The 24270-nt window shown below is 52.1% G+C and overlaps 1 protein-coding gene and 3 long non-coding RNA genes across 4 annotated transcripts; 2 read left to right on the forward strand and 2 right to left on the reverse strand.

Moving 5' to 3' along the window:
• LOC106865861 lies at window positions 1-5573 on the reverse strand. The gene is made up of 2 exons (XR_001405315.2): window positions 5431-5573; window positions 1-169 (listed from the first exon to the last, which is right to left on the reverse strand). It is a non-coding gene; the product is annotated as an uncharacterized LOC106865861 (long non-coding RNA).
• A 173-nt stretch (window positions 5574-5746) lies between these two features.
• Window positions 5747-6829, forward strand: LOC112272056. The gene is made up of 2 exons (XR_002965751.1): window positions 5747-6189; window positions 6261-6829. It is a non-coding gene; the product is annotated as an uncharacterized LOC112272056 (long non-coding RNA).
• A 3081-nt stretch (window positions 6830-9910) lies between these two features.
• LOC100841295 lies at window positions 9911-11602 on the forward strand. The gene is made up of 2 exons (XM_010231802.3): window positions 9911-11061; window positions 11263-11602. Exons 1-2 carry the CDS (start codon window positions 9978-9980, stop codon window positions 11319-11321), a joined length of 1143 nt encoding a protein of 380 aa, XP_010230104.1. The 5' UTR covers window positions 9911-9977; the 3' UTR covers window positions 11322-11602.
• A 1066-nt stretch (window positions 11603-12668) lies between these two features.
• Window positions 12669-13204, reverse strand: LOC100837722. The gene is made up of 2 exons (XR_729865.3): window positions 13043-13204; window positions 12669-12898 (listed from the first exon to the last, which is right to left on the reverse strand). It is a non-coding gene; the product is annotated as an uncharacterized LOC100837722 (long non-coding RNA).
• Between the last annotated feature and the right edge of the window lie 11066 nt (window positions 13205-24270).

The following is a 24270-nucleotide window of genomic DNA, read 5'->3' on the forward strand; positions in this document are numbered from 1 at the left end:
AACAGTAGAAGAATAGAGCCAAGAACATAACAGTAAGTGAAACAAAGACTGAAGAAAACAGGTTTGATGAATGGTATCACCAGGACCATTTAGCCTCATGCAAACTTGTCAAAATGTTCAGGAATTATATTGCATGTAGTGGCTTGAACTGGTGACGAGTTATCACGACCTTAACTCAAATGGTGTCACACCAGGCGAATTAGAGATCTGATTTCAGTGTATTAGGGATACAAGCTGGAAGAGATAGAAGTCAAGGAGGAAGAGCACGGGCGGGGAAAGTAGTGTTTCACACTCTACAGTTCATCGTTATCTCTTCCTTACTCTCCTAGCATTACATAGGCAAGGTGCCTGATTCACTGGACACAGCCAGGTCAGGAGTGGACTCCAGTTCAGTGGGCTGCAACCTTTCTTCAGTGGACTTATCCATGACGGCCCGGCCCAGGTGCGTGACATTCTCCACGTCTTGTTGACCTGCTTGTCCCCAAGCAGGTGCATTTGGATACTCTTCTTGCAATCTATTCTTGTTTTCCCAGGTTGTCCAAGATGAAAGCAAGGAAGACCATTGTATCAGCACCAAAGAAACTGAAGATTTACCTGTTGGGATTTGCTTGGAATCAAGAACAACAACAGGCACAATGTCAGTGTTTGTTGAAGCACATTGCAGAGGAAGATCAGGTTCAGCTACCATGTGAGCTGGCAAAGCTGGTTTCAGTACAGAGACATGAACAACCGGGTGAATTTTACTGCCCACTGGAAGATCCAATTTGTATGCCACCTCGCCTATACGTTGCAGTATAGTGTATGGGCCAAAATACTTATAACTGAGTTTCTGATTAGATCTTCTAGCGATGGAAGTTTGCACATACGGTTGTAATTTCAGATAGACTTTGTCGCCAACCTGAAATGTTCTTTCCATGCGCTTCTTGTCAGCCTGACTCTTCATACGTTGTTGAGCTCTCAACAAATGTTGCTGAATGAGATTATTCATATCATCCTTCTCCTTAAGCCATTCTGCCAAATCTGGTGTTGTGTCAGCAGTACCATCTTGTAACCAAAGTGTTTTGGTTTGTATCCATATAAAACTTCAAAAGGTGACCTTTTTAGAGCTGAATGAAATGTTGTATTGTACCAGTACTCAGCTAAAGCCAGCCATTTTGGCCATTTTGTTGGGCAAGCATTAGTCATACATCGCAAATATGTCTCTAGGCACTGATTTAACCTTTCGGTCTGTCCATCCGTTTGTGGATGGTAACTAGAACTCATATTCAATGTAGTATCTGTGATTTTGAACAATTGTTGCCAAAAGTTGCTAGTGAATACTTTGTCTCGATCTGATATAATAATCTTGGGAAGACCATGAAGCTTGTACACATGCTCAACAAATACTTGTGCGACCGTCATAGCAGTATATGGGTGAGCGAGAGGGATAAAGTGACCGTACTTTGTAAATTTGTCGACGATCACCAAAATAGTATCAAACCTTGATGATTTGGGCAAGCCTTCGATGAAGTCTAAACTGATAATATCCCAAGCTTTCTCTGGTATAGGTAAGGGTTGCAATAATCCTGGAGTACGAGTATGCTCAGGCTTCGCTTGCTGACAAACTGTGCATCCATTAACATAATCTTTCACGTTTCGCTTAAGATTGGGCCACGCAAACAAGGCCTTCACTTTCTGATATGTTGCAGTTATGTCATTATGCCCTCCGACACCACTGGCATGGAGTGCTAACAAAATTGCTTGTTTTGCTTGCTGATGGTTACCTAACCAGATTCGATCCTTGTACTTAATAATGCCATCAAGCAAAGAATATCCGGTCTCATTTGGGCTCTGAAGGCTCAGTTGAGTGAGAAGTGTTTTGGTCTCTGGATCTTGTAGATAACCTTCCACCACAACCTCTAACCATCTTGGTTTGCTTATAGATATGGCAGACACTGAATGATGTTGATACTGACGAGATAGAGCATCAGCTGCCCCATTAGCTGCACCTTGCTTATATTTGACCTGATATTGAAGACCCAGTAATTTACAAAATGCTTGGTGTTGAACACTGTTTGTCAATTGTTGTTCCTCTAGATGAATAAGACTTTTGTGATCCGTGAAAATAGTGAATTGTTGATGCTGCAAGTAAGATTTCCATTTCTCTACTGCCATGATTAGCGCCAAACACTCTTTCTCATATGTGGAGAAGGCCTGTGAACGCGAGCTTAGTGTCTTACTAAGGTAAGCAATAGGATGCCCATGTTGTGAAAGGACTGCGCCAATACCCACTCCTGAGGCATCCGTATGGAGCGTGAAAGGCTTACTGAAATCCGGCAAAGCCAGGACAGGAGCCTTGACCAATGCTTCTTTGAGAGCTAAGAAGGCCTCATTCACAGTGGAGGACCAAACAAATGATATATTTTTCTTCAACAGCTCTGTAAGAGGTTTGCTAATGGTACCATAGCCTTGAATGAATTTCCGGTAGTATCCTGATAGTCCAAGAAAACCTCTGAGTTGCTTGATATTTGTAGGTGTAGGCCAACTCTGAACTGCCTTTATCTTTTCAGGATCTGTAGCAACTCCCTCCGCACTGATAACATGCCCCAAATACTCTAGTTTAGGCTGAGAAAATGAGCACTTGGTGCCTTTGACAAATAATTTGTTGACACGAAGGATGGAAAACACCTCCTGGAGATGATTTTTATGGTCTTGCAGTGATGTACTGTATATGAGTATGTCATCCATGAATATGAGGACACTCCTCCTTATCATATGGGCAAATAAACTGTTCATTGCATTTTGGAAGGTCGCTAGTGCGTTGGTAAGGCCGAAAGGCATTACTTTGAATTCCCAATGGCCATGATGTGTCTTGAATGCCGTTTTGTGTTCTTCGCCTGGAACCAATCTAATTTGGTGATACCCGGAGCGAAGATCTAACTTAGTAAACCAGCAAGCCCCTGCCAGCTCATCCAACAATTCATCTACAATTGGAAGGGGGTACTTGTTCTTCACTGTTAATGCGTTCAGATGCCGGTAATCAATGCAAAGACACCATGCTCCATCTTTTTTCTTGACCAAAATTACCGGCGAAGCGTACGGACTGGAACTGATTTGTACTATTCCCCTATTGACCATGTCGCTGATTTGTTTTTCAATCTCATCTTTTTGTGTAGGAGAATATCTGTAAGCCTTCTTATGGAAAGGAGCAGCACCCGGAATTAATGGAATTTGATGGTCGCAGTGCCTGTGAGGTGGTAGTTCCATAGGTTCTTTGAACAACTCTGAATTAGCATCAATGACCTCCTTAATGGATGGTGGTATTGTGTTTTCTGAAGGCTCTGTTGAAATCAATGAGAGTTGAACCAAGTGCGCCACTGCGTTTTCTTCAATCAAGTGCTGAAGTTGTTTACCAGATACCCGAGGACAGTGTGTTGTGTTATCTTTCACGCCACGCAAAGTGATATGCTTGCCCATATACTTAAAGCGTAGCGTCTTACGACGCCAATCTACCCACATCTTCCCATTGTTCTGTTCTTCAAGCCAGTCCATTCCTAACACCATATCATAGCCCCCCAGCTTCAATAGACGGACATCAGTGACAAACTTAGCATCTTGAACACCCCATTGTAGTCCAGTTATGCCAGATGTACTCTTGACCTTGGCCCCATTGGCAAGAGTGACTACTGCTGGAGTTGTTTTAGTAATGTCACACTGGAGTTCAGTTGCAAGATCTTCATGGATAAAATTGCTTGAACTGCCAGAATCAATAAGGATCAGAACTAGACGCTTCCCGATTGCACCAAGTGGCCTGATCGTGCGTTTCGGTTGTGTACCAGAAATAGCTGCCAAAGACACATGTAAGCACATTATCTGCTCTTCATCAGGTTCACTCTCAGCATCGCTAGTGACAGAAGGAGCAACATTATCAGGGTCCTTGTCAATCGGCAGAGCTTCACACAATTCTTCCATCACAGCAAGTGAAATATTTCTGGGACACTTGTGGCCAGGAGCATATGGGCCACCACACTTGAAACATCCCCCCCTGGCTCGGCGTTGTGCACGGAGTGTATCAAGTTTTGTGGGCGGAGCACGGAAGTCAGACTCCTTTCCCTTGTGTGCAGCAGCCTCAGCAGGATGTTCATCCACAATACCTTTACCAGCTGAGTTATGCCATTTCTTTGGTTCATACTTATTGTACAGAATTTTGCGCTCTGCAGCCAATTGTGCTTCCTGCAATTGTGCCAGAGAAATAGCCGCATCAACCGTTCTAGGTTTATGCAAGGTGATGGCAGAACGAATTTCTTTCTTAAGCCCTTTTATGAATTTTGTCACAAAGAAGGTGTCATCCAGAGCAGAATTGTGGCTAAGGAGTTGATGCATAATTGTTTCAAACTCATGGTAATAGTTTGTCTAATATCTAGAGCTTGATTCATACTGTTATAGTAAAGATCTTTGCCGAACTTAGAACAAACCGCAACACACAAAGCTACCCAATTGTCAATGTCATGGTTTGCTTCATAAGTCTGAAGCCACAAGGCTGCATTTCCCTTGAAATGCAAGGTAGCATAATCAGCTTTCAAGTCTTAGGGAACATGAAACATGTTGAAATACTTTTCACATTTCTCTTTCCAAATTTTAGGATTACTGCCATTAAACTTTGGGAAGGTTGTCTTAGGCATGCGGAAATAAATATCTCTGTCATGTCTATCAGTCCTTGTGTCGGAATGAGTATAGTTGGACGAACAGAAGGCCCGGATTCAAATTGGTTACGAGGTAAATGAAACGCACCATTGCCCAGGACATGCTCATGAGCAATGTCCTGGTTTGGAAGTGTAGCACCGTGCCCAGTAGGGCCAGGGATTCGTGCGGCACCAGCTGATGAGGAACCTTCAAGACGGTGAAGGCGCGCGCCTAATTCCACATTGAGGATGGATGTCACCATTTGATCCTGCGTGGAAGAGATCTTCTCTGTAGTCACGCGCAGGTCTTGACAATCCTTGGAAGTGCGATCCATTGCTGTAATCGCTGTGTTGGCTGTCTGAACAGCCTGAGTAGCCGTCTGAACCGCTTGAGCAGCGACTTCTTTCGTTGCATTCAGACCAGTGAGGAGTGCCTGAATGTTTTTCTCCACTTCGGTCAGCGATTCCTCCACCACGGCCATACGTGCCGTAAGGGTCGGAGGTCGAGCTCCTCTTGCCGTGGTGCCTCGCCTCGGTCAACTCCGCGGCCGTTGCACGTCGCCTCCGGGCTCCGGCGCCACTTCACCACGCAGCAGCCGCCACACCACCGCGGCCAGGAGGGAGGGATATCGTGGATTCTAGTGGAGATCCCGACGCGGTTCTTCTCCCAACTCGACGATTCTGAGCGCAAATCGTGAGTCGCGGGATTTTCTGGTGTTTTGAGGATAATGATCCGAAGATCGCTGGCTCTGATACCAAATATCACGACCTTAACTCAAATGGTGTCACACCAGGCGAATTAGAGATCTGATTTCAGTGTATTAGGGATACAAGCTGGAAGAGATAGAAGTCAAGGAGGAAGAGCACGGGAGGGGACAGTAGTGTTTCACACTCTGCAGTTCATCGTTATCTCTTCCTTACTCTCCTAGCATTACACAGGCAAGGTGCCTGATTCACTGGACACAGCCAGGCCAGGAGTGGACTCCAGTTCAGTGGGCTGCAACCTTTCTTCAGTGGACTTATCCATGACGGCCCGGCCCAGGTGCGTGACACGAGTGTACCAAGGCCTGCAGTTCCTGGTAGCTGACCGATGCGCGTAACGCGATAGCATGCGCTTTTTGCATTAGCTGATGCGCCGTTGATGCAGCTGGGATAAGATGGGAAACTTAAAACTGGTCATCGTCAGTCGAGCCGCCATAGGAAGCGTGTGTTTCTTTCGTGTTCGGTGGCTCAGGGCATCCCTCTCCATGCCTGGGTCCGTGACATTCAAGTGGGGTTGTCGGCTGCTGGGCTTGCTCAATTCCTTCTCCTTTGGGAGCGCATCGCCTCCCTTCCCCCCTTGTATGCAAGTGGTCCTCTTCTGGTTTTCTCTACTCACGTTCTGCTTACCAGGCTTTGTTTCTCGGTTCTACTCCCTACAAATCCTTTGAGATCATTTGGCGGCCTAGAGCTCCGTTGGAACACCAAATCTTTGCTTGGTTGGCTATCCACGATTGCTGCTGGACCGGAGAGCGCCGCCTGCGATGAGGTGACTTGCCCCCTTGGCGACCATGAACTTGAAACTACTGATCATCTTTTGTTGCAATGCCCTTTTTCTAGGTCTCTCTGGTTCGAGGTGTTGTCTATCACTCTATCTTCAGCTGGGCTTTCAGGATGACGTCCTCCTCGGACTAGCTTCAGGCTTGGTCCTCCTAACATGACGATTCAAAGGAGCCGGTACATCAAGCGTGCCTACCACGAGTGTGATGAACTCTGGAGAAGCAAGCGGCGGCGGGCTCTGAACGATGACCAAGAAGCTGAGCCAGGTGTAACAACAATACAGTCATCCTCATCCTTTCCTGTTGTGAAGAAGATCACTATTGCTGCGGTATGTTCGGTCTCGTCTTTCTTCGGCTTGAACAAAGATGAGCTGAGCCGCTCCGCTGTTCGAAGATTTGAGCTGTTCGCTGAGAACCTAGGCAGGCAAGTTCATGAGGGACGTGGAGTCTGGCTGTACACTTGGGCACTACAGGTTTTTTTTATCCGCAATTAATTATGCTCTGCCTGGCCGAGGCTGCAATGCTTCTGAATGTCACGAATCGCGATGGCTTGGGAAGTTATGCCAGGAGGCATTAAAATGCTTCTTAACACATTGGCTTTTCAGCTGGAATTGAGTATACTATTGCAGATGGGATTAGCCTTTTGGTTTAACGATGAGGACATCACAGTTACAGTGTAGTACCAGTTGTGAGCTAGTACATGGTAATGGGTTGGAGAAGGGTGATAAATGCAGAGGATGCTTCCTAAGGCGTCACATTTCATCCCCCAACTCGTCCAACACCCTGATTTGGTAGCCTTCTTACTGCAGAATCTCCCTTGAGCCCTACTAACCCAGACAGCAAACAAGCTACCCTAAGCGATTAACCCGAAAGAGCAAGAAAAACTTGCGCCCAATCCATCCATCAGTACGGACGATTCCGCGGGGCTGCGAGCAAGAGCGGCGGGAGTGAAAGAGAGACGGAGGGAGGGAGGAACCCTAGCCTGACATCGCGGGCGCGGTTGCGGCAGGCGACGGCTGCCCCCCTGCTCGACGGCCCCGTCTCCCAGGCCCAGCAGGTCTTGGCGCTCGTCTCCATGACGCCTCGATGTAATCCGGCGGCGGCGGCGTGGTCTCGTCGGCTGTCGGCGCCGGATGCAGAATCGCTGGTGTGCCGGCCAGGGCACGAACTCCGGGCGGCACGGCAGCCGGGACGGCCCACGGGCCTCATCTCGGGAAAAAGCCTGACCCGGCCAACTTTCGTGCTTGGCCCGGCGGCACGTTCGGGTTCGAATCGGCTAGTTCGGCCTGTTTTGCCCGTTCATTATATTCTAAAAAAAAATGCTGTCTTTTATTTTTTTTAGAAAAAAAATGAAAAAATAGAAACAGAATTAAGAAAAAAAAACAGAATTTGAGACGAAGAGGTAGTATGGGATAAATAGTGAGCTTTATTAAGCTTAATGAAAGATTTTCATGCGGGTCATCCTAATTATTGTCACAAAAGAAATGCCATAGTGTTAATAAAAGTTTTTCTTTTGTGAACACGCAAGAAGGAAACTGGTGTTTGTCGTCGTGACCTTGCAAAAAAAAAAGATTAGTGTTTGTCAACATGAAGGAAGAAGTCATAATTAGTTTGTATGAGGTTGTTTCTAGTGCAAAACTAAATGTATTTCTACCAAGTATTTCATTGGTGCAAATTTTGTAAACCGGAAATACAAAAATATATGTGAAACAGTTTTGGAGGAGTACCATTTTTTCGAAAGCACACCATAATAACAATTAACAGGAAATTGAAAAATAGACTACAATATCCCGAGGAAAAAAATTTGAATGCCAGAGCAGAATTTAAACAACATTGTCAATTAGTGGTAGGTCCTTTTAGAGCATCTCCACTCGCCCCCCCTAAAGGCCCCCTAAACAGGCTTTGGGGGGGGGGGGGGGGGGCGGCGTCCAAAACCTCACCCAGCCAGCCTCCCCAATTTGTTTTTTCATCCGGCGCGGCCCAAAAAGTTATCCGGCGCCCCCGGACCGAACCCAACCCACAGGGGGGCGAGCGGGGGCGCCGGCGCAACGCGTTATTGCGGCGGGCCTGACTTGTTAGCGACTGGAGCCGAGGCCCTCCACGAGCACGAGTACCTGGCGCCGCCCGATTGCCGGCTCCCCTCGCACTGGACGCTTTCCATTGGCGGCATCCTGCCGCCGCCGGTGCCGACAAGCCGGGCTCGGACCACCGCCGTCAACGCCCACTGGTGGCACGGGCTGTCGGCGGCGGAAGGCGACGACCCCGGGTGGAACCGCACCACTGGGGCCAACAGGGCGACGTTCTTCGCCCACCGCCACGCCGTTGACATCGCCCAGCACGAGGGCTAGGGTGAGCGCCTGCCGCCGGGTCGATTCCACATCGATGGCCGGCGGCGGTTCTAGAGCGGGCGATCCGTGGCGGCGGTGCTCGCGCACATCGCCGCCGGCGTTCACCCCCGCGTGGAGACTCCTCCACCACCCCCACCGGCACCGACGGGAAGGCACCAGTACGGCGGCTCCGGCGCCCCCCGCTCCCCTGGCTTCGGCTCTTCCCGCAGCGCCTCCTCGCCGGCGCTGCGCATCAAGGAGGAGCCGGGGGCGTCTTCTTCCCGCTGACGGGGGTCGGAGCCGGCTCGCAGCAGCGGGCGCCGGCGCCGGGGTACGAGTAACTGGCGCTCGAATGGCGCCAGGAGGACGACCCCGAGGAGTTCCCGAAACTGCGGGCGGCGGAGCGCGCCAAGGAGCGTGAGGCCGAGGAGGCAAAACGCCTCGGCCTCGCCATGACGGACGCGTTTGCGTGGAGCGCCAAGGAGGCGGAGAGGGAGGCCGCCGAAAAGAAGAAGGCAGGGAAGAGGACGGCGCCGGAGGTGAAGACGGAGCCGATCGAAATCGTCGACGAGGCGTACCTCGCCTACTTCAAAGACCTCGATTGCTAGGCGGCCATTTTTTATTTATTTTGGAATTATGTAATGAAAAACTTTATGCTTAGTTAAATTCCGCCTATTTCATTTAAATTCCGCCGATTAGTTAAATTTTGTCTATTTTGAAATTTTGGGGGATTCTTGTTGGGGGCGTGGCTGGGTCATGACGGAACCCTAAAAAAAAATCCGCCGGCGCCTAACCCAAACGGTCTAAAAAACGGTTGCGCCTGACGCCAAATGGGGGGCGTGGCCGGAGATGCTCTTAGTGCGGATGGAATTGGGATATTCTAGCGTTTGTTCCTGTCGATGGAAAACAATAAACAGTAAACAAAAAACAGACTGCAAAATTCTGAAGAAGGAAACAACATCGAGATTTTCTTTTTGACAAACATCGATGTACTTTTTTTTTTGAAACAACAGTGTGGCTGGAATCTGGAAGGGGCGCGCGATTCATATTCCGGGCCTTGTTTTCCCGCTCGTTTTCGAGCCCAATGACACCCGGGGCCCAGGCGTTTCCTTCCAGCAGAACCTTTCACCGCCCTTGCGGCTGTTGTGTCCCTTGGCATTCCTACGCGGCGGGGACTGCGTCCTCGTGCACCGGCTCTTCCTTACCCCGTGTTGTCAGCCCCACACGCCAGAGAACCGGGTCCAAGCACGAATCACCTTCAAAAGGAGCCCACCACTCGCTTCGTCTTCTTCCTCCCCAATTCAATCCCCATCATCTAAAAGAAAAAAATCATTGTACCCTGTAATGGAGGTTGAATCTGAATAAAATTACAGGTGATTTTTTTAAAAAAAAAATCTAAAAGGAAAAAGTCAATCCCCTCCCAAATCCAGCGACCACCGCGAGCAGCCGCCATGCCCCCGCCTCCCCCGGAGCTCCCGGCCGAGCTCGTCGAGGAAATCTTCCTCCGCCTTCCGCCGGACGACCCCGGGTGCCTCTTCCGCGCCTCCCTCGTCAGCGAGTCCTGGCTCCGTCGCCTCGCTGGTCCCGCCTTCCGCCGCCGCTACTGCGAGTTCCACCGGACGCCGCCCATGCTCGGCTTCCTCACCAGCGGCCAAGCCGGAGAGGATCTCATGAACAACACCCACTTCGTCCCGACGGTAAAGCTCTGTCCGCCCGGTCCTGGCCACAAGTACCTGCAAGCACTCGACGCCCGCCACAGCCGCATCCTCTTCCTGACGGATCCTGAGGACTCCATCCGCGTCCCCCGGGAATTAATCATCTGGGACCCAATCACGCTCGAGGAGTGGACAATTCCGGATCCTGGTCTCTCGAGCTGGGCCGCTGTGCTGTGTGCCAAGGAGGGGTGCGACCACCTTGACTGCCATGGCCATCCATTTCTAGTGGCCTGCGTGTCCCTCGGAGACGAAGAGTTTAGCTGCTCTGCCATCCTGTACTCATCGGAGACGGACTCCTGGAGCGACGAGACTTCTGTTGACCACGATGAAGAGCACCTGACTTGTTACACCTACGTAGATTATATGCCACCCAACGTCCTTGTGGGGAACACGCTCTATTTTGACTGTCATCCTTTCCGCATAATAATACAGTATGACTTGGCGGACCGGGAATTGTCGCTGATCGACACGCCAGATGTGCAAGACTCTGTTGATGGCCAGCTGACAGTGGAGAACGACGTACTGGGATTCGCCAAAATAAAGGAGTCCAGCATATACCTTTGGTTGAGGGAAGTTGATGAGCATGGAGCCGCGGCATGGGTGCAACTCAGAGTCATCAAGCTCGAGAAGATGTTCTCCTCTGGTGCCTTGTCAACCAAACCCACCATGTATGCTTTCGCGGAGGGAGTCGGTGTCATTTTCTTATGGGGAAAAGTCGGCCTCTTCATGATTGACCTTAAGTCAGGCCGAGCCAAGAAAGTGTGCTACCAGGGTAAAAGCAGCATTTCTATCATTCCCTATATGAGCTTCTACACTCCAGGTACCACACTTCATATTGGTATGATCTTTTACTTTTGCTGATGGTATATATGTGTTTGCGATGTTGTAATTTGTAAACAATTTAGCCTAACTGTAAGTAGGCGGTAAGTAATATTAATTCTGTTAGTGGACATATCCCTGGAAATTTGGAGGAATTAACTTGGAAACTAGAATCTCATATTTTCTAGCTGTTTATTTTCAGGACATGATTGGGGCATAATGCCGCTGCCTCCAGGACCTCCTGCGATTGATGAAAGTTGACGCACTTTGGCCCCTGAGGAGGTCAGTCAGTTTATGGCAAAATTCGAGGTGCCATTGCATTGCAATGGCTTCCGACCAAGCCGGAATTACATGGGTAATGGTGATGCGCAATATGTGAATTTGCTGCTGCGTTTTAGGTATTACCCTTCAGGCATAATTTGTGGAACAATGTGCACTTGGGGTTTATTTGTTCTACCTGTGGTTTGTTAGTAACATGCAGGTGCTCGTTTATATCTTCCGCACAATATATATACACTTATCTATTATTGGTTCCATGTCTGTTGATCCTGTTAATTTGGAGCAAAAACGTTTCCTTCACATTCAGGATCATCGTCACATACAACTTAAAGTTTATGTTTCTGGGTAGTTTTGTTTAGTTTCTTAAACAAACTGCCAAGAATAATTACTTTGACAGTTCAAGGCATTCATTTGGAGTAGAAAATTTGAGAGTTAGGATCACTTCTGCATGCGCATCCTTAGACAGGCAGACAATACAACAAAACCTGAAGGAAATCTTGAAAACGACAGGATTGGGGAACTGGAATTTATCGGTAAGCTGCCTATTTGAGCTGCTCTGCATTAAGGTGTAAATCTTAAGTGCTGACCTGCAAAATATGAGCATGCATAGTATGGTTTATTTTTAAAACTCGTGATAGTAAGGATTCAGTTTTAATTCATGTTTCATGGGTTTGGACTATGGCTTATCCCACTTGGAACCGAAGATATATCATGACCATCTTTCGGAAGCAAGTCTTGAAACCGAGAGGTAAAAATGACACAACACATCTGATGTCTTTCCAAAAACATGATTAAATTATTCTTGGAAAAATATGGTATTCTTCTAGGACCTGGTTTTGTTCCTTTTATTATTGGAAAATGTCATTTGCACCTATTGGGTGCAGGGCCTGTCAGCAAACCTCGCTTTCTCCTTTATGCTGCCCAGATGCGTACATGATCTAGCCCAAATATCTGGGGAGTACTGTAGCAATGTGTTCTACAATCTCATATGTGTTTCTAGTCCTGGTATTCAGGCTTAAATTGTGGAACAATGTTGACTACTCAGGTTTCTTTGCCCTAACTGTTGGTTGTTTACATGTGGAATTTGTATCATTCATTTTTGAAATTTCACTGTTGTTTCCGGATATTTTTTAAAAGAAACTTGCTACATCTGCTCCATGCTTAGTTTCTGTGCTGTATAATTGTTGCAACAGTCCAGATATCCGAACTTTTTGTTAGATGTTCTTCTCTAGATTAAACATCCAAATCTACAGTCTTTAGCTGTGCTACCTACTTTACAGCCTCTGGAATACAAGTCTTTCCATGCTGCTTGGTTGAGATCTGGAACTCTGAAATCAAGAATTATTACATAAAGGTGTGGGTCCCCAATTTATTCATCCTCTTAGAATTTTTAGTACATAGATGGTCTGACTCGGACCAAAGGAGTTCATAGTACATAGATGGTCTGGCTCGCACCTAGTGGCCTGGCTTCCCGTAACCTCCAGAATTCGGCGACCAACTACCCTGGTATGAAGAACTCTTTGCATTGGCTCCACCTGACTCCACACAGTCTAATGCACCTGCAGTAGAGTTCACATCCAAGCAGGATATATATACACATCAAATCAGATGAACTGCCAACTATTCCGAAAGAAAGAGAAAAAAACAGGAATAAACAACACCATAGATATATACGTCCAGGAATATGAGTTTGAAGCAAGTACCGCTCTTTTTAGCAAGGTTTCTTGCAGCAAGCACGTCCTGTGCTATAAACATGAGAGATGCCTGCAGGATCAGGAAGAACACAACCAGTATTTTGGAGGCCATATTGGAATTCATGTTTGTTTGTCTCGTTTTGACCCTTGGAATTAGTGTGAAGAACTAGCTGAGTGCAGTGCTGCATTTTATAAGCCATGTTGTGAGTGGTGTGCGTAGAAATTTTGCGGAATTTAGTCCACCATTGAGAAAATGCTTTGCTAGTAATAGTGGCCACCTTCAGCATCTGGAAGTGCCACACTCTGCAAACTCTCTATCAGCTAGTTATTTCCAGCAAAGTTGTAAGAGTCAGCGATTCGATCACTAGTTTACGGTGTGTCATTTCTTAGTCAGTTGGAGAATTCTTCCACTGTCCAAGCTGAGTGGGTGTGGTAGGCTTCAAACTCAAAGACCCTTCCTGGGCGCCTTGTGACTTGTCAAGGTAGCCTGTGCTCCCTTATATATGCCTGCTGGTCGGTCACTAGTTGTAAATTTGGCAAGGAAAAAAGTTTGGTTCAAAGGATGTGGATCTATCTCCACTCCCGAAAAGGCCTGCTGTGACATTTTTTTTTACCCGCAAATTGGGCCAAAGTCTGCTCGATTCGAACGGGAGTTGGGCTCGTTTTGCGATTGGATTGGGGGACCGAAAGGTCGGCCCAATGGGCCCAGGACTGGGTCGCCACGCGATGGGCCTGTAAGATTTGTTTCACGCGCGCGCAACCGGTTCTCCGTTTCTCTTTATTTCTCCACATGTTTCTTTTGCGAACAATCATCGGGATGTGCTTTAGCTGGAGTGTAAGATCGCTCAAAAAAAAAAGCTGGAGTGTAATAGGCTTGCCTTTTTCTGCCATAGTGTAAAATTTGTAGATGCTATCATTTTCTCTTTAGAACTCGAAGCCACAGCTTTCATGTATCTATGCTGATATGATATGATATGATATGCGTTGGAACTAATCAATTAAATGCTCGGTGGGAATGGCAACAACAATCCCTAACAACTAAACCAACTAGCTTGCTCTAGCAATTCAGAGTGAGGATCGGAGCATCACGCCTGAGCTTGCAGATCTATTGTCGAGAAGAGGCAATGACCTAGGCAGATGAGCGGCATAAGTGTTTGGGAAGGAGGTAGAAGCCCGGTGGACCTCCCTCTACTTGAGACAAGCGTAGCAGCGAGCTGGCCAATAAAATAGCCAGAAATAAGAAAGAGTTTTTCACTCTTTTGGTGTGGTAAATGTGGGCCCCATTAGCAAGAATGGTAAAACTAGGGAAAACTACTAAGGTGAACCCCATTAGTTAGAAATGGTAAAACTAATGAAAAAGGCGTTTCGCTGTGTGACTAGCATTCTCCTCGTCAAAGCGGGAAATGTAAAATACACTTACTATTGGCATTCTCCTCGTCAAAGGGGGAAATGTAAAATATACTTACTGTTGCCATTCTCCTCGTCCAAGCAGGAAATGTAAAATACCCTTACTGTTGCTGAGAAGACAAAAGTACAAAATCTGCTCGATTCATAGCCTCACAAATTCAGTATGTGAAAATGGCGTCTTTGTTTTAGGGGGAAAATGGCGTCTTTTTAATTACTTGAATGAGTCTTTTTATACTCTACATGCTCAATAATGCCGCGCAAAAATGGCATTCTTTCTCTATGGTGCAAGTGCAAGGAAAATAAGCTATATATAGGGTGGGAAAAATGGATCAGCACCATCAACCCTAAAATGATAACCTCTAACATCCCAATTTTTCAAAACCCTCCTTATGCATTGCATTTCATAAGCATCATGACACCGTTGCATTTAATCACATTTAAAACCATGAAGTTTAACTCAGAGAAACTCATCAACAAGGTGTTTATTTGAATTTGGCCTTCTTAACCTTCTTTTGTTAATTGCATTTTAACCCATGAGGATGTTAACATGAAAAGGGGTTTAATGCAGTAAATGTGCTACCCCATAATTTGGTGTTCGATTTTGGATTTGAATCGCTAAAATATTTTATTAACTATAAAGCCCTAAAGGCTAGTTTATAGGCAAATATTTTGAAGGAATTCTTGTCCCAAGAGTTGAATCATATGAAGATATGATTTTACAAATTTCGTTGCATTTTATTTGACTCGATTTGGAGCTCTAAATCAAAAGTTGTATTCAAAAAAAAGAAAAATAGAAAAGAAAAAAAGAACAAAAAAAAGAGAAGAAACGGCCGGCCTGGCCAAAGGGGCCGAACCGGCCCGTTCACTTCGCGCCGAGCCAGGCCGTAGCCCAGCACGCGCCGCCCGAGCTGCCCGAGCCACTGCCATGCGGGCCCCGCCCGTCAGCTTCACCTTCAACCTCCAACCGCCAGGCCGATTCTTCCGGCCACGAACCGAGCACGCACGCCACGGCCACCTCCCCGATTTCTCCGCACCACGACCCCCTTTACCGAAACCGAGCGCGTCACTTTATAGGCCCCGAGTTCCTCTTCTTTTCCCCCTCCTCTCCCACTCGATTCGCCCCCAGGCTGCCCGAATCTAGCCGCCGCCCATAGCCACTGCCGCCGCCGAGATTCGCTCGCCTCTGGTGACCAAAAGGTCTGAAGCCGCCGCCACCCCCCTTTTCCTTCTCCCCTCCTCTTTACGAAGCTTTTGACGCGGTTACCTTTTATTTTTGGAGCACCGAAGCCGTCGCCACCAACGTCGCCGGAGCCCGGAGCCGCCACCGCCTTCCCGAGCGCCTAGGGCTCGTTCCCGGCCACCCCGAGGAGAACCGCGGCCTCCATCATCTTCGCCTCACCGAGCCGCGCCTCCCCCTCTCTTCCCCGAGCTCAGGAGCCGCTGGAAACGCCCGCGCCGCCACACCAGTGCCGCCGCCACCGTCAGAGCCTCGCCGGAGTTTGCGCCGCCGCCGAAGGTGAGCTTGTCCATCCTGAGCCGTTGGATCAAAATCTCGTGGCTAGGATTAGATAACTTAACTGAAGGGGTACGGAGAGATCTAGGCCATCTGGTCCCTTTAAGTTAAATCCGATGGCCCGTGTTTTATTTTACCCGAACCAGTACCGGCCAATAACAGCTTGCCACGTGTCCGTTTTAAAATTTAACTTATTTTCCTCGGCCGAATTAATCTGTAACTTTGCAGAAACACCCTTGGATATTCAAATGATCATAACTTTTAAACCGTTTGGCCAAAATTTACATTCTGCACCTTTCTGGAATCCTCATGGCATTTAGATTCTTTTGGCACTGTTCAATTTTGAATTTGATTAACTTTAATAGAACCAAATTACAGAATGGTTAACTATGGTTTATAATTCACATGAAATGTTTTAAAATTATTTTGAACTTGTTATCATTTCGAAAAATGTTTAAAGTTTTCCCTGTCCAGTAGGATCTGAGGGAGAATTATTTTTGTAAAATAATCTTGCAGTACCAAACTATTTTGTCCATACCTTCTAAAATACTAATTAAACTGTTGGCTGCACCGAGGCAGAAAAAGTGAGGTTTGCTACTCACTTACTTGAAGGACCCGTCGCAGCATGGTGGGAGACTTACCAGATCACCACTCCCATGGAGGAGGTCACGTGGGAGATGTTCCAGGATGCTTTCCGCACCACCCACATCTCTGCGGGCGTGCTGAGCCTGAAGAAGAGGTAGTTCCATAAACTGAGGCAGGGGAACCGCACGGTGTCTGAGTATATTGAAACATTCAACAAACTGTCTCGCTATGCTCCTGATGATGTCAACACGGATGCCAAGCACCGTGAAAGATTTTTGGATGGTTTGAACGACGAGCTTGCTGTTCAGTTGGCAGTCGTCTACATTCCTACGTATCAGTCCCTGATGGACAAGGCCATCATCCTGGAGAACAAGCAGAACCAGATGGAGAACCGCATGAAGAGGCCTCACCATGGTAGCACCCACACTGGTTCACACCAAAGGCCGCGCACCTCCTATGGGGGTAGTGGCAGCTCTTCAATGGCCAAGCATGGGAACCACAACCACAATCACCATGGTGGGAATGGACATCACCATCGCCATGGAGGACAGGGACATAACCACCAGGGAGGCAATGGCAACCGGCACCAGCACCAGCGTCCGAGGAACACCAATGGTAATGGTAATGGCCAAAGCAGTGGAGGCAACCCAGGACAGAACCGCTGTGATAACCGCCCCAAGCGCGAGATCAGCAAAGTGGAGTGCTACAAGTGCCACAAACTTGGACACTACTCCAATGACTGCCTGGAAGGAATTGATGGGAATGTTCACAAGACAAACAACTTTCAGAAAGGGCACGTGAACCAAATTGACGTGGAAGAGATCACCGAGGAAAAAGGTATGGTGATCGGTATGTTTTTCGTAAATACCTTTCAAGCACTCCTACTTTTCGATACTGGTGCATCACATTCCTTCATATCAAGACTGTTTGTCAATGAACATAAGCTACCTATGTCGTCGCACGAGGCTCCGACACCGGGGATGCGCGGGCACCCCCTTTTAGGTTCGGCAGTGGGCTACAGGGATCGCTCCGACGATGGCCGACGGGGCCAATGCAAAGCGTAAGAATGCATGCACATGCTTTTTACCCAGGTTCGGGCACCTTGCGGTGTAAAACCCTATGTCCTGCTTGTCTGAGCTTGTATTACCGTAAGACAGGGTGTTTACACGTTGCCAGGGGAGAGTCCCCGGGTGCTCTCCTTCTTTGGCTAAGTGCTCCTTACCACTTCTAGCTACTACTAGTGGTGAACTTCTTGTTGGTTGAACGTGCAAACCCTGGAAACCCAACCAAAGACTGAACCAGCTGGAAGAATCAACCGGAAAAAGGAACCTCCTTACTGTTGGTGGGGGTCCTCCTTTTATAACCAAGGGGATACCATAGGTGCCACGGTGCATGGTTTACAAGTGGCGAGCAAGGAGCTGCCCAAGCTCCTCCTCGGTGCGCTGGCATGCATGCATGAACGCCAACCGCGCGGCTAGGGGTCTAAGGCCTAAAACTAGCACTGGGCAGCCACTGTTTGCTTGACTAGACGGATAACGTCCCTCCTGTTGGCTCATTAAATGCGCCGTGCGCCTCACTCCTTGTCTCGGCGATCCTGCACACCGGGCGCCTGTCGCGCGCCCACGTGGCGCCGCTGCCCTGTTCGCTCGGCCCCACCCTTGCAGCGGAAACCTGTGCCTAGGAACGCCCCCTCCCGGCAAGTGCCTTCTCGGGAGGTGCCCAGGCGGGATTTTTCCCCGAAGCCCCGCTAGCCCTGCCGGGCTGGTAGCTTGCCGGGCAGCCTGCACGTTGCCGTCCGGGGTGAGACCCTTCTGGGAACCCAGCGATGCGACCCACGCGCCGTGTAGCGGTGACACCCCGGGTGCCACTGGTGCGACAGTAGCCCTCGGGCGTGGGCCGGCAACACCTGTTCCTGGGCAAACCTTTCCCTGGCCAGTTGCCGGGCTACGCCCCAACTGACGCGTGGGTCCCGACTCCTCGGGCCCGCGTCTCTTCGTCTTCCAGTGACCCCGCCGTTACGGGCAGAGTAGTGGGTGCGAGATTTCCGCTGTAACCTCCCCCTTAAACAAGGAAGTTAAGGCCACTCTTTGCATTATCCCTTTGATTAGCAATTATCCCTACGCACCCGTAGGGTGCGGAACCAGCCGTTACCAAACGGCGGAGTGTTATAAAGCTTTTACTACTGCGCTGAGGGGGAAACATTTAGCCCCCGAGCCTTCTTCCTCCAGCTTTTCGCATCTTGCGCCCAAGTGCTTTGCTAGCTTCCGCCCTCGCCCCCCATGGCGCCCCCCACCACCAGGAAAGGGAAGGAGGCGAAGCCCTCGAAGGGCAAGAGCGCGGCGGCCGCCAAGGCCGCCGGAGAGAAGGAGCTGAAGAAGCAAGAGATGCGGGCCACGCTTGCCTTCTTCTGACCCGACTTCAACGGCGAGGGGGTGGGCAAGCTCCAGCACGCCATCGCCTCGGACTTCAACGAGCACGGGAGGACCCTAATCTTCCCCGCTGGCGCCAAAGTCGGGTCCACCGACTTCCGGGTGTTCGCGCACTTCATACTCACCGGGTTGGTGCTGCCGTTCTCTCTGTTCCTCCATGCGCTCATGGAGTCGTACCAGCTGCGGGTGGCGCAGCTTCACCCCATGTCCCTCTACCTCCTTGCCATCTTCTCCTTCCTCTGCGAGGAATTCCTCGGAGTGATGCCATCGGTGGCATTGTTCCGGCACTACTTCTACCCCCGCATCGATAACAAGAAAGCGATGTCGTCGGGGGTGGTGTTCCGCGCCCGCGATCGGATGAAGTCAGAGTTCATCGTCCGGTCGGAGAAGAAGATTGAGAAGGAGTGGCGCTCGGACTGGTGCTGGGTCCGAGTGGATGAGCCCGAGGAGTTCATCTTCCCGCCCACCGAGTTGCTGGTGGAGGCCCCCAGTTGGCGGGACCGGTACCACCGCGACGCCGACCTCCTCCCCATCGTGGAGAAGATCAAGGCCCTCCGGGTAGCCGGGCTCTCTGATCTTGACGTGGCGCGGGTGTACATCACCTAGCGCACCGCGCCGCTTCAGCGGCGTTCCCTCCCCGCGTGGGCGTACACAAGGGCCGGAGACAGGACGCGCCTCCGCGAAGAGGGGATGGACATGGAGTCACTCCAGGTGTGGGTGAGGGGGATCTCCGGCGAGGATGTTCCCATCACGGAGTTGCCGCTGGGGGTTTTCTCCCTCCATGCCGGCGTCGTCGGCTTGAGCAGCATCATCGGCTCCTTCGCACCCTGCAACGAGTGGGGGCTGATGGACGATACCCCCACTCAGTCCCTGCGCTCCTCCGCCCGCACCCCACGGGAAGCAGGTGCAGGAGGAGAGCGGGAGCGAGTCAGAGGCCAGCCAGCCCCACGACTCATCCTCCGACGACGAGGCGGGTCGGGTTGCCGCTGCCCGGGAGGTCATCCCTGTGGACGACGAGGAGGACAGCGACAACACGCCCCTTATTGTGCGCAGATCAAGGGCGCACGCAGCGGCCACGGCCATCTCCACGGCGGCGGCAGAGGCATCCGCCCCTGCGGCGGCTACCAACTCTACGATGGCAGCCGCCTTGGGGTTGTCCGTCGGCACCTCAGTGGCGACCACCCCCGGAGCGGTTGCCGGAGCCGCGGCGGCGACCGCCTCGGCAGCGATCGCCAGCGGCGGCTACCTCAGTAGCAGCTGCCGGAGCTGTGGCGGCAGCCACACCAGCGATGGGCCCCGACACCGCGGCGGCCCTTTTGACGGTTCCCGCGGCGCCCCGGGCAACGGCAACCCCTCGGGCACCCACGGTCCTGCCTGCTCGAGGGGTCTTCCGAGGCTTCGCGCTCCGACGCAACCCCCCGAAGGCCGATTCGTCGGCAAGCGCCGGCAAGAGGGGGAGGGACAACTCTCCGCCTGCCGCACCGAGCAAGAAGGTGCGCATGGACACCAGCGGCGGCGCCGACCCAGCCGACACAGGGGCCAGTGGCGCCGCCACCGCATCCGCCGGAGACCCAGCTCGGACGGAGATGGTGCTGGCAACGGGTACGGCACCCTCCCGCTTTCTTACCTGCACTTCTATTTGCCAATTAACCCTGCAATTGTACCTTCTCTTTCCGCAGGCGACGCTCCGCTCGCAGCAAGCCTCCTGGAGACCCCTGCCGGGACGGAGGAGGAAGAGGAGGCTCCCCCCGCAAGCCCAGTGGCCCCGCAAGGTAACCATCCTGAGCCCCCGCGTCGGCCTCCGGGCAACTCGTTTAGCTTCCTGCTTCTCGCTGTTGCAGGCCCAAGCGCGCCCGCACCAGAAGCGGGTGCTACGATGGTTGACCTCGACTCCGATGTCGAGGTTACAGGGACGACGGAGGAGCCGGGGGCAGCCCTCATGCCGAGCCCTGTTGCGCTGGCCGCAGCGGCAGCGGCGACCATCGTCGCCATCGGGACGGCGTCCGGCGACGCGCCAGCGGCCGCAGATGCCGCTGGCGCGGATCCTTCTGCCGCCCAGCAGGGGGCGGTTCCTGCCGGGGGTGCGGCAACCTCACCAGCCCCGCAGTCCTCGGGCGTGGGTGAGGGGGAGGTTGCGGAGGAGGAGCAACGGGATGCTCCGCCGCAAGCGGACGGCCCCCCGCCCAGCTATACGGTGGCGGCAGGGGCTTCGTCGTCGTCGGCCGCCACCTTCGACACCGACCTCGGCACCCTTGCCGGGGTGGCTTGAAATCCCATCACCTGGGATCCGAAAGTCTTCGACCGGGGATACCGGTTCCTTGACGCTGTCAAGAACCAGTAGCTATTCTTCGTCACCTCCTTCAATGAGGTGAGGGAGCACCACGCGATCGCCAAGAGCCAGCTTGGGGAGCTGCGGCTGGCCGTGGAGAAGGAGCGGCAGGAGCTCTCCCGACTGCGGGAGGAGACGTGCCTCGCCAGGGAGGAGGCGCGCCTCGCCCGGGAAGCCTTGGAGGACGCCAACACACCGGTTGTCCTCGAAGAGGAGCTCTACCGACGACTGGAGGCTTAGCATGCTGAGCTCCAGGGAGCCCTGGACTCGCTGGTGGCGGCCCAGGCGGAAACCAAGAAGGAGCATGCTGAGGTGCTCGCTGCAGCCCAGGCTCGAATCGATGAGAAGAGTGATCTGATTGCCAACTATCTCGGCGAGATCCAAGGCCTGCGCGTCAAGCTCGAGGTGCAGATCAAGGCCACCGAAAGCGCGGTGGGCGCATCAACTTGGCACGAGATCCAGCTCAGTGCCGCCAAGGACAAAGCGGCCCGGCTCGAGACCGAGCTGTCCACTGTCCGGGAGGAGGTCGCCAAGGCCGGCGAGTACAACATGGCTAAGGCCGTGGAGCTCGCGACACTGGCAAGCCGCCTTCGCAAGGCCAAGAAGGCCACGCACGACGCCCGGCTCCACCACAGCATGTTGATTGGGTAGCGGCAGCTGGAGACTGGGAAGCTGGTCAAGATCGCCCAAGCGTTGCGCGACCTGCTGCCTAGGTTTGAGCTGCAGGCCGCGGAGGTGGACGGCACAGACGTCTCCATGCTGATCCCGTTCTTCTCCGACTTGGTGGGGAAGTTCGGGGCGCTCGACGTGTGGATTGCCAAGTTTGTCGCTGACGACGTTGCCAATTGCGCACGGGAGGTTGCTAGGACGATCCTTCCGAGGGTGCACCTCCGGGACCGGGAGTTCCCCTTCGAGATGCTGTTGGACGCCTGGTCGGACAGCGAGGACGAACCCACCCACACTCAGGCGGTGAGTGGGTTTGTCGACGAGGTGGTCGAGCGGATGCAGCGGAAGCCGGACCCCGAGCCGTCCCCGGAGCCCCCGGCGAAGGACGCCGGCCCCTAGCTGCCGTAGCCCCTTGCCGTTTCCTTGTTAACCTTCTTTTGTTTTCGTTCCTGCAAGTATGGCGCTTGGCGCCGTTTGAACAATTACAGTTTCATTAGTTCATGTAATCGTTTGCTACTTTGTTAATCCAGCTCTTTAGTTCCGTTTAATCCTTGTTCCCTGTTCCCGGGGCTGCCTCGCGGGGTGGATCCCCTCGCCCTTGTGTGTTGTCCTTTGTGTTGCCAGGGACTCGCACGCCTCACCCTTGATCGGACCAAGGACCCGGGACGGACCCGCAGTGCCGACCGGGGGTCAAGCAGCAGTGGCGAGCCACTCCGCTTGCGGGGTAACTACTCCAAGCCATGCCCTCCTGGGATGGACCCGGAAGCCGCACGGGGAGCGCACTCCCCCCGCAAGCGTCCTTCTAATACCCCGGCCACACGCAGGTTTCGGGGCCACACTTAGCAAGGCAGCGTTCAATTACATTTAGTTCTTAGAGAGTCTATCGTTCAGGTTCAAACACTTAGCTTTTCGTTTGGTCTCGTGCTCGGTACGCTTGCCGGAGGTGTGCGCCTTGTACGCCGCCCTTGAGGGAGCCTGATTGGGGGATGCGGCAGGAACGCCGTGGCAGGATCGCCACCGGCGACAAGCGTTGACGACGATGCTACCGCCGCGTCCCCGCGACAACCCTTGCCTTTGGGAGAGCCCCTGCTTCCGGAGGAACCTGTTCCGAGGGGTGCAGTGGGGACGCCGTGGCATCCTCGCCACCACCGACAGACGCGGGTGGCGAGGACATCACTGCGTCGCCGCAGCAGCCCTCGCTGCTTGGGAAAAGTCTACCTGAGGGATGCAGCAGGGACGCTGTGGTGGGCCGGAGCGAACGGCAAACGCCGGCACCGGCACCATCACAGCATCCTCGCGACGACCCTCGCCTCTGGAGGCACCCTCTAGGGGGGTGCGGCAGGGACACTACAGCAGTGCACCCGTCGGCGCTGAGCGCGGATGGCATGCACTACCGTAGTGTCTCCGCGGCAACCCTTGCTCCTTGCGAAGATGCGCTCTGGAGGGATGCGGCAGGGACACTGCAGTAGTGCACCCGTCAGCGCTGGGCGCTGATGGAATGCACCACCACAGTGTCTCCGCGGCAACCCTCGCCCCGGAGCCACTCACCAAAGGAGGTGTGGCAAGGACTCGGCGGCAGTGCACCCGCCGGTGCCGAGCGATGGTGGGATGCACCACCACCGTGTCTCTGCGACACCCCTCGGAGCGGGCTCAGTGGAAGGATGCGACAAGGGCGCGATGGCACTGCACCCGTCGACGCTGGGCGCTGATGGAATGCACCACCATCGCGCCTCTGCGGCTCCACTCACCCTCGCAGCCTTTTCCTTGGCTCTGCTCTGAGCCGTTCCATGGCTGGGACGCCCCTTTTATAGGCGCAGGGGAGGGTCTTGCCACCATGCGTGACGGGCCAGTGCAGCACCCGTGGCACCCCGCCCCTTGAAGTGTGGTACGGTCTTCGCCACTCCGCATGCCAAGTTGATGGGGCACGGGCCTCAGAGTGTGGCCAGTCCCTCGTGATGCGGTCGCTCCACACCACAAGGCGCCGCTACGCGCCACGGCCTGTGGGCGGTCCACGAGCATTACAGTGCGCAAGATTCCACCTTTACTCTGCACATTAGATTCTTACCAAACCCGAGATGTTGCATTTTTTTCGAAATTCACGAAAATACAGAGCGGTATGGACAACTCTCCTCTCCTGCCTCCCAGCCCCCGGGCACAGAAGGGTCGATGCGAAACTTGGATGTGAGAACTTTTATTTCCCAGACGCAGCGACTGCGTGATGCACGTTGCGGGAAGCCCGGCAACTGCATGTCCCATGATGCACGTTGCGGGAAGCCCGGGAACTGCATGCCCCGTGCCGGAGTGGTCC

This window comes from Brachypodium distachyon, chromosome 1, assembly GCF_000005505.3.
Source record: "Brachypodium distachyon strain Bd21 chromosome 1, Brachypodium_distachyon_v3.0, whole genome shotgun sequence".
Lineage (NCBI taxonomy): Eukaryota > Viridiplantae > Streptophyta > Magnoliopsida > Poales > Poaceae > Brachypodium > Brachypodium distachyon.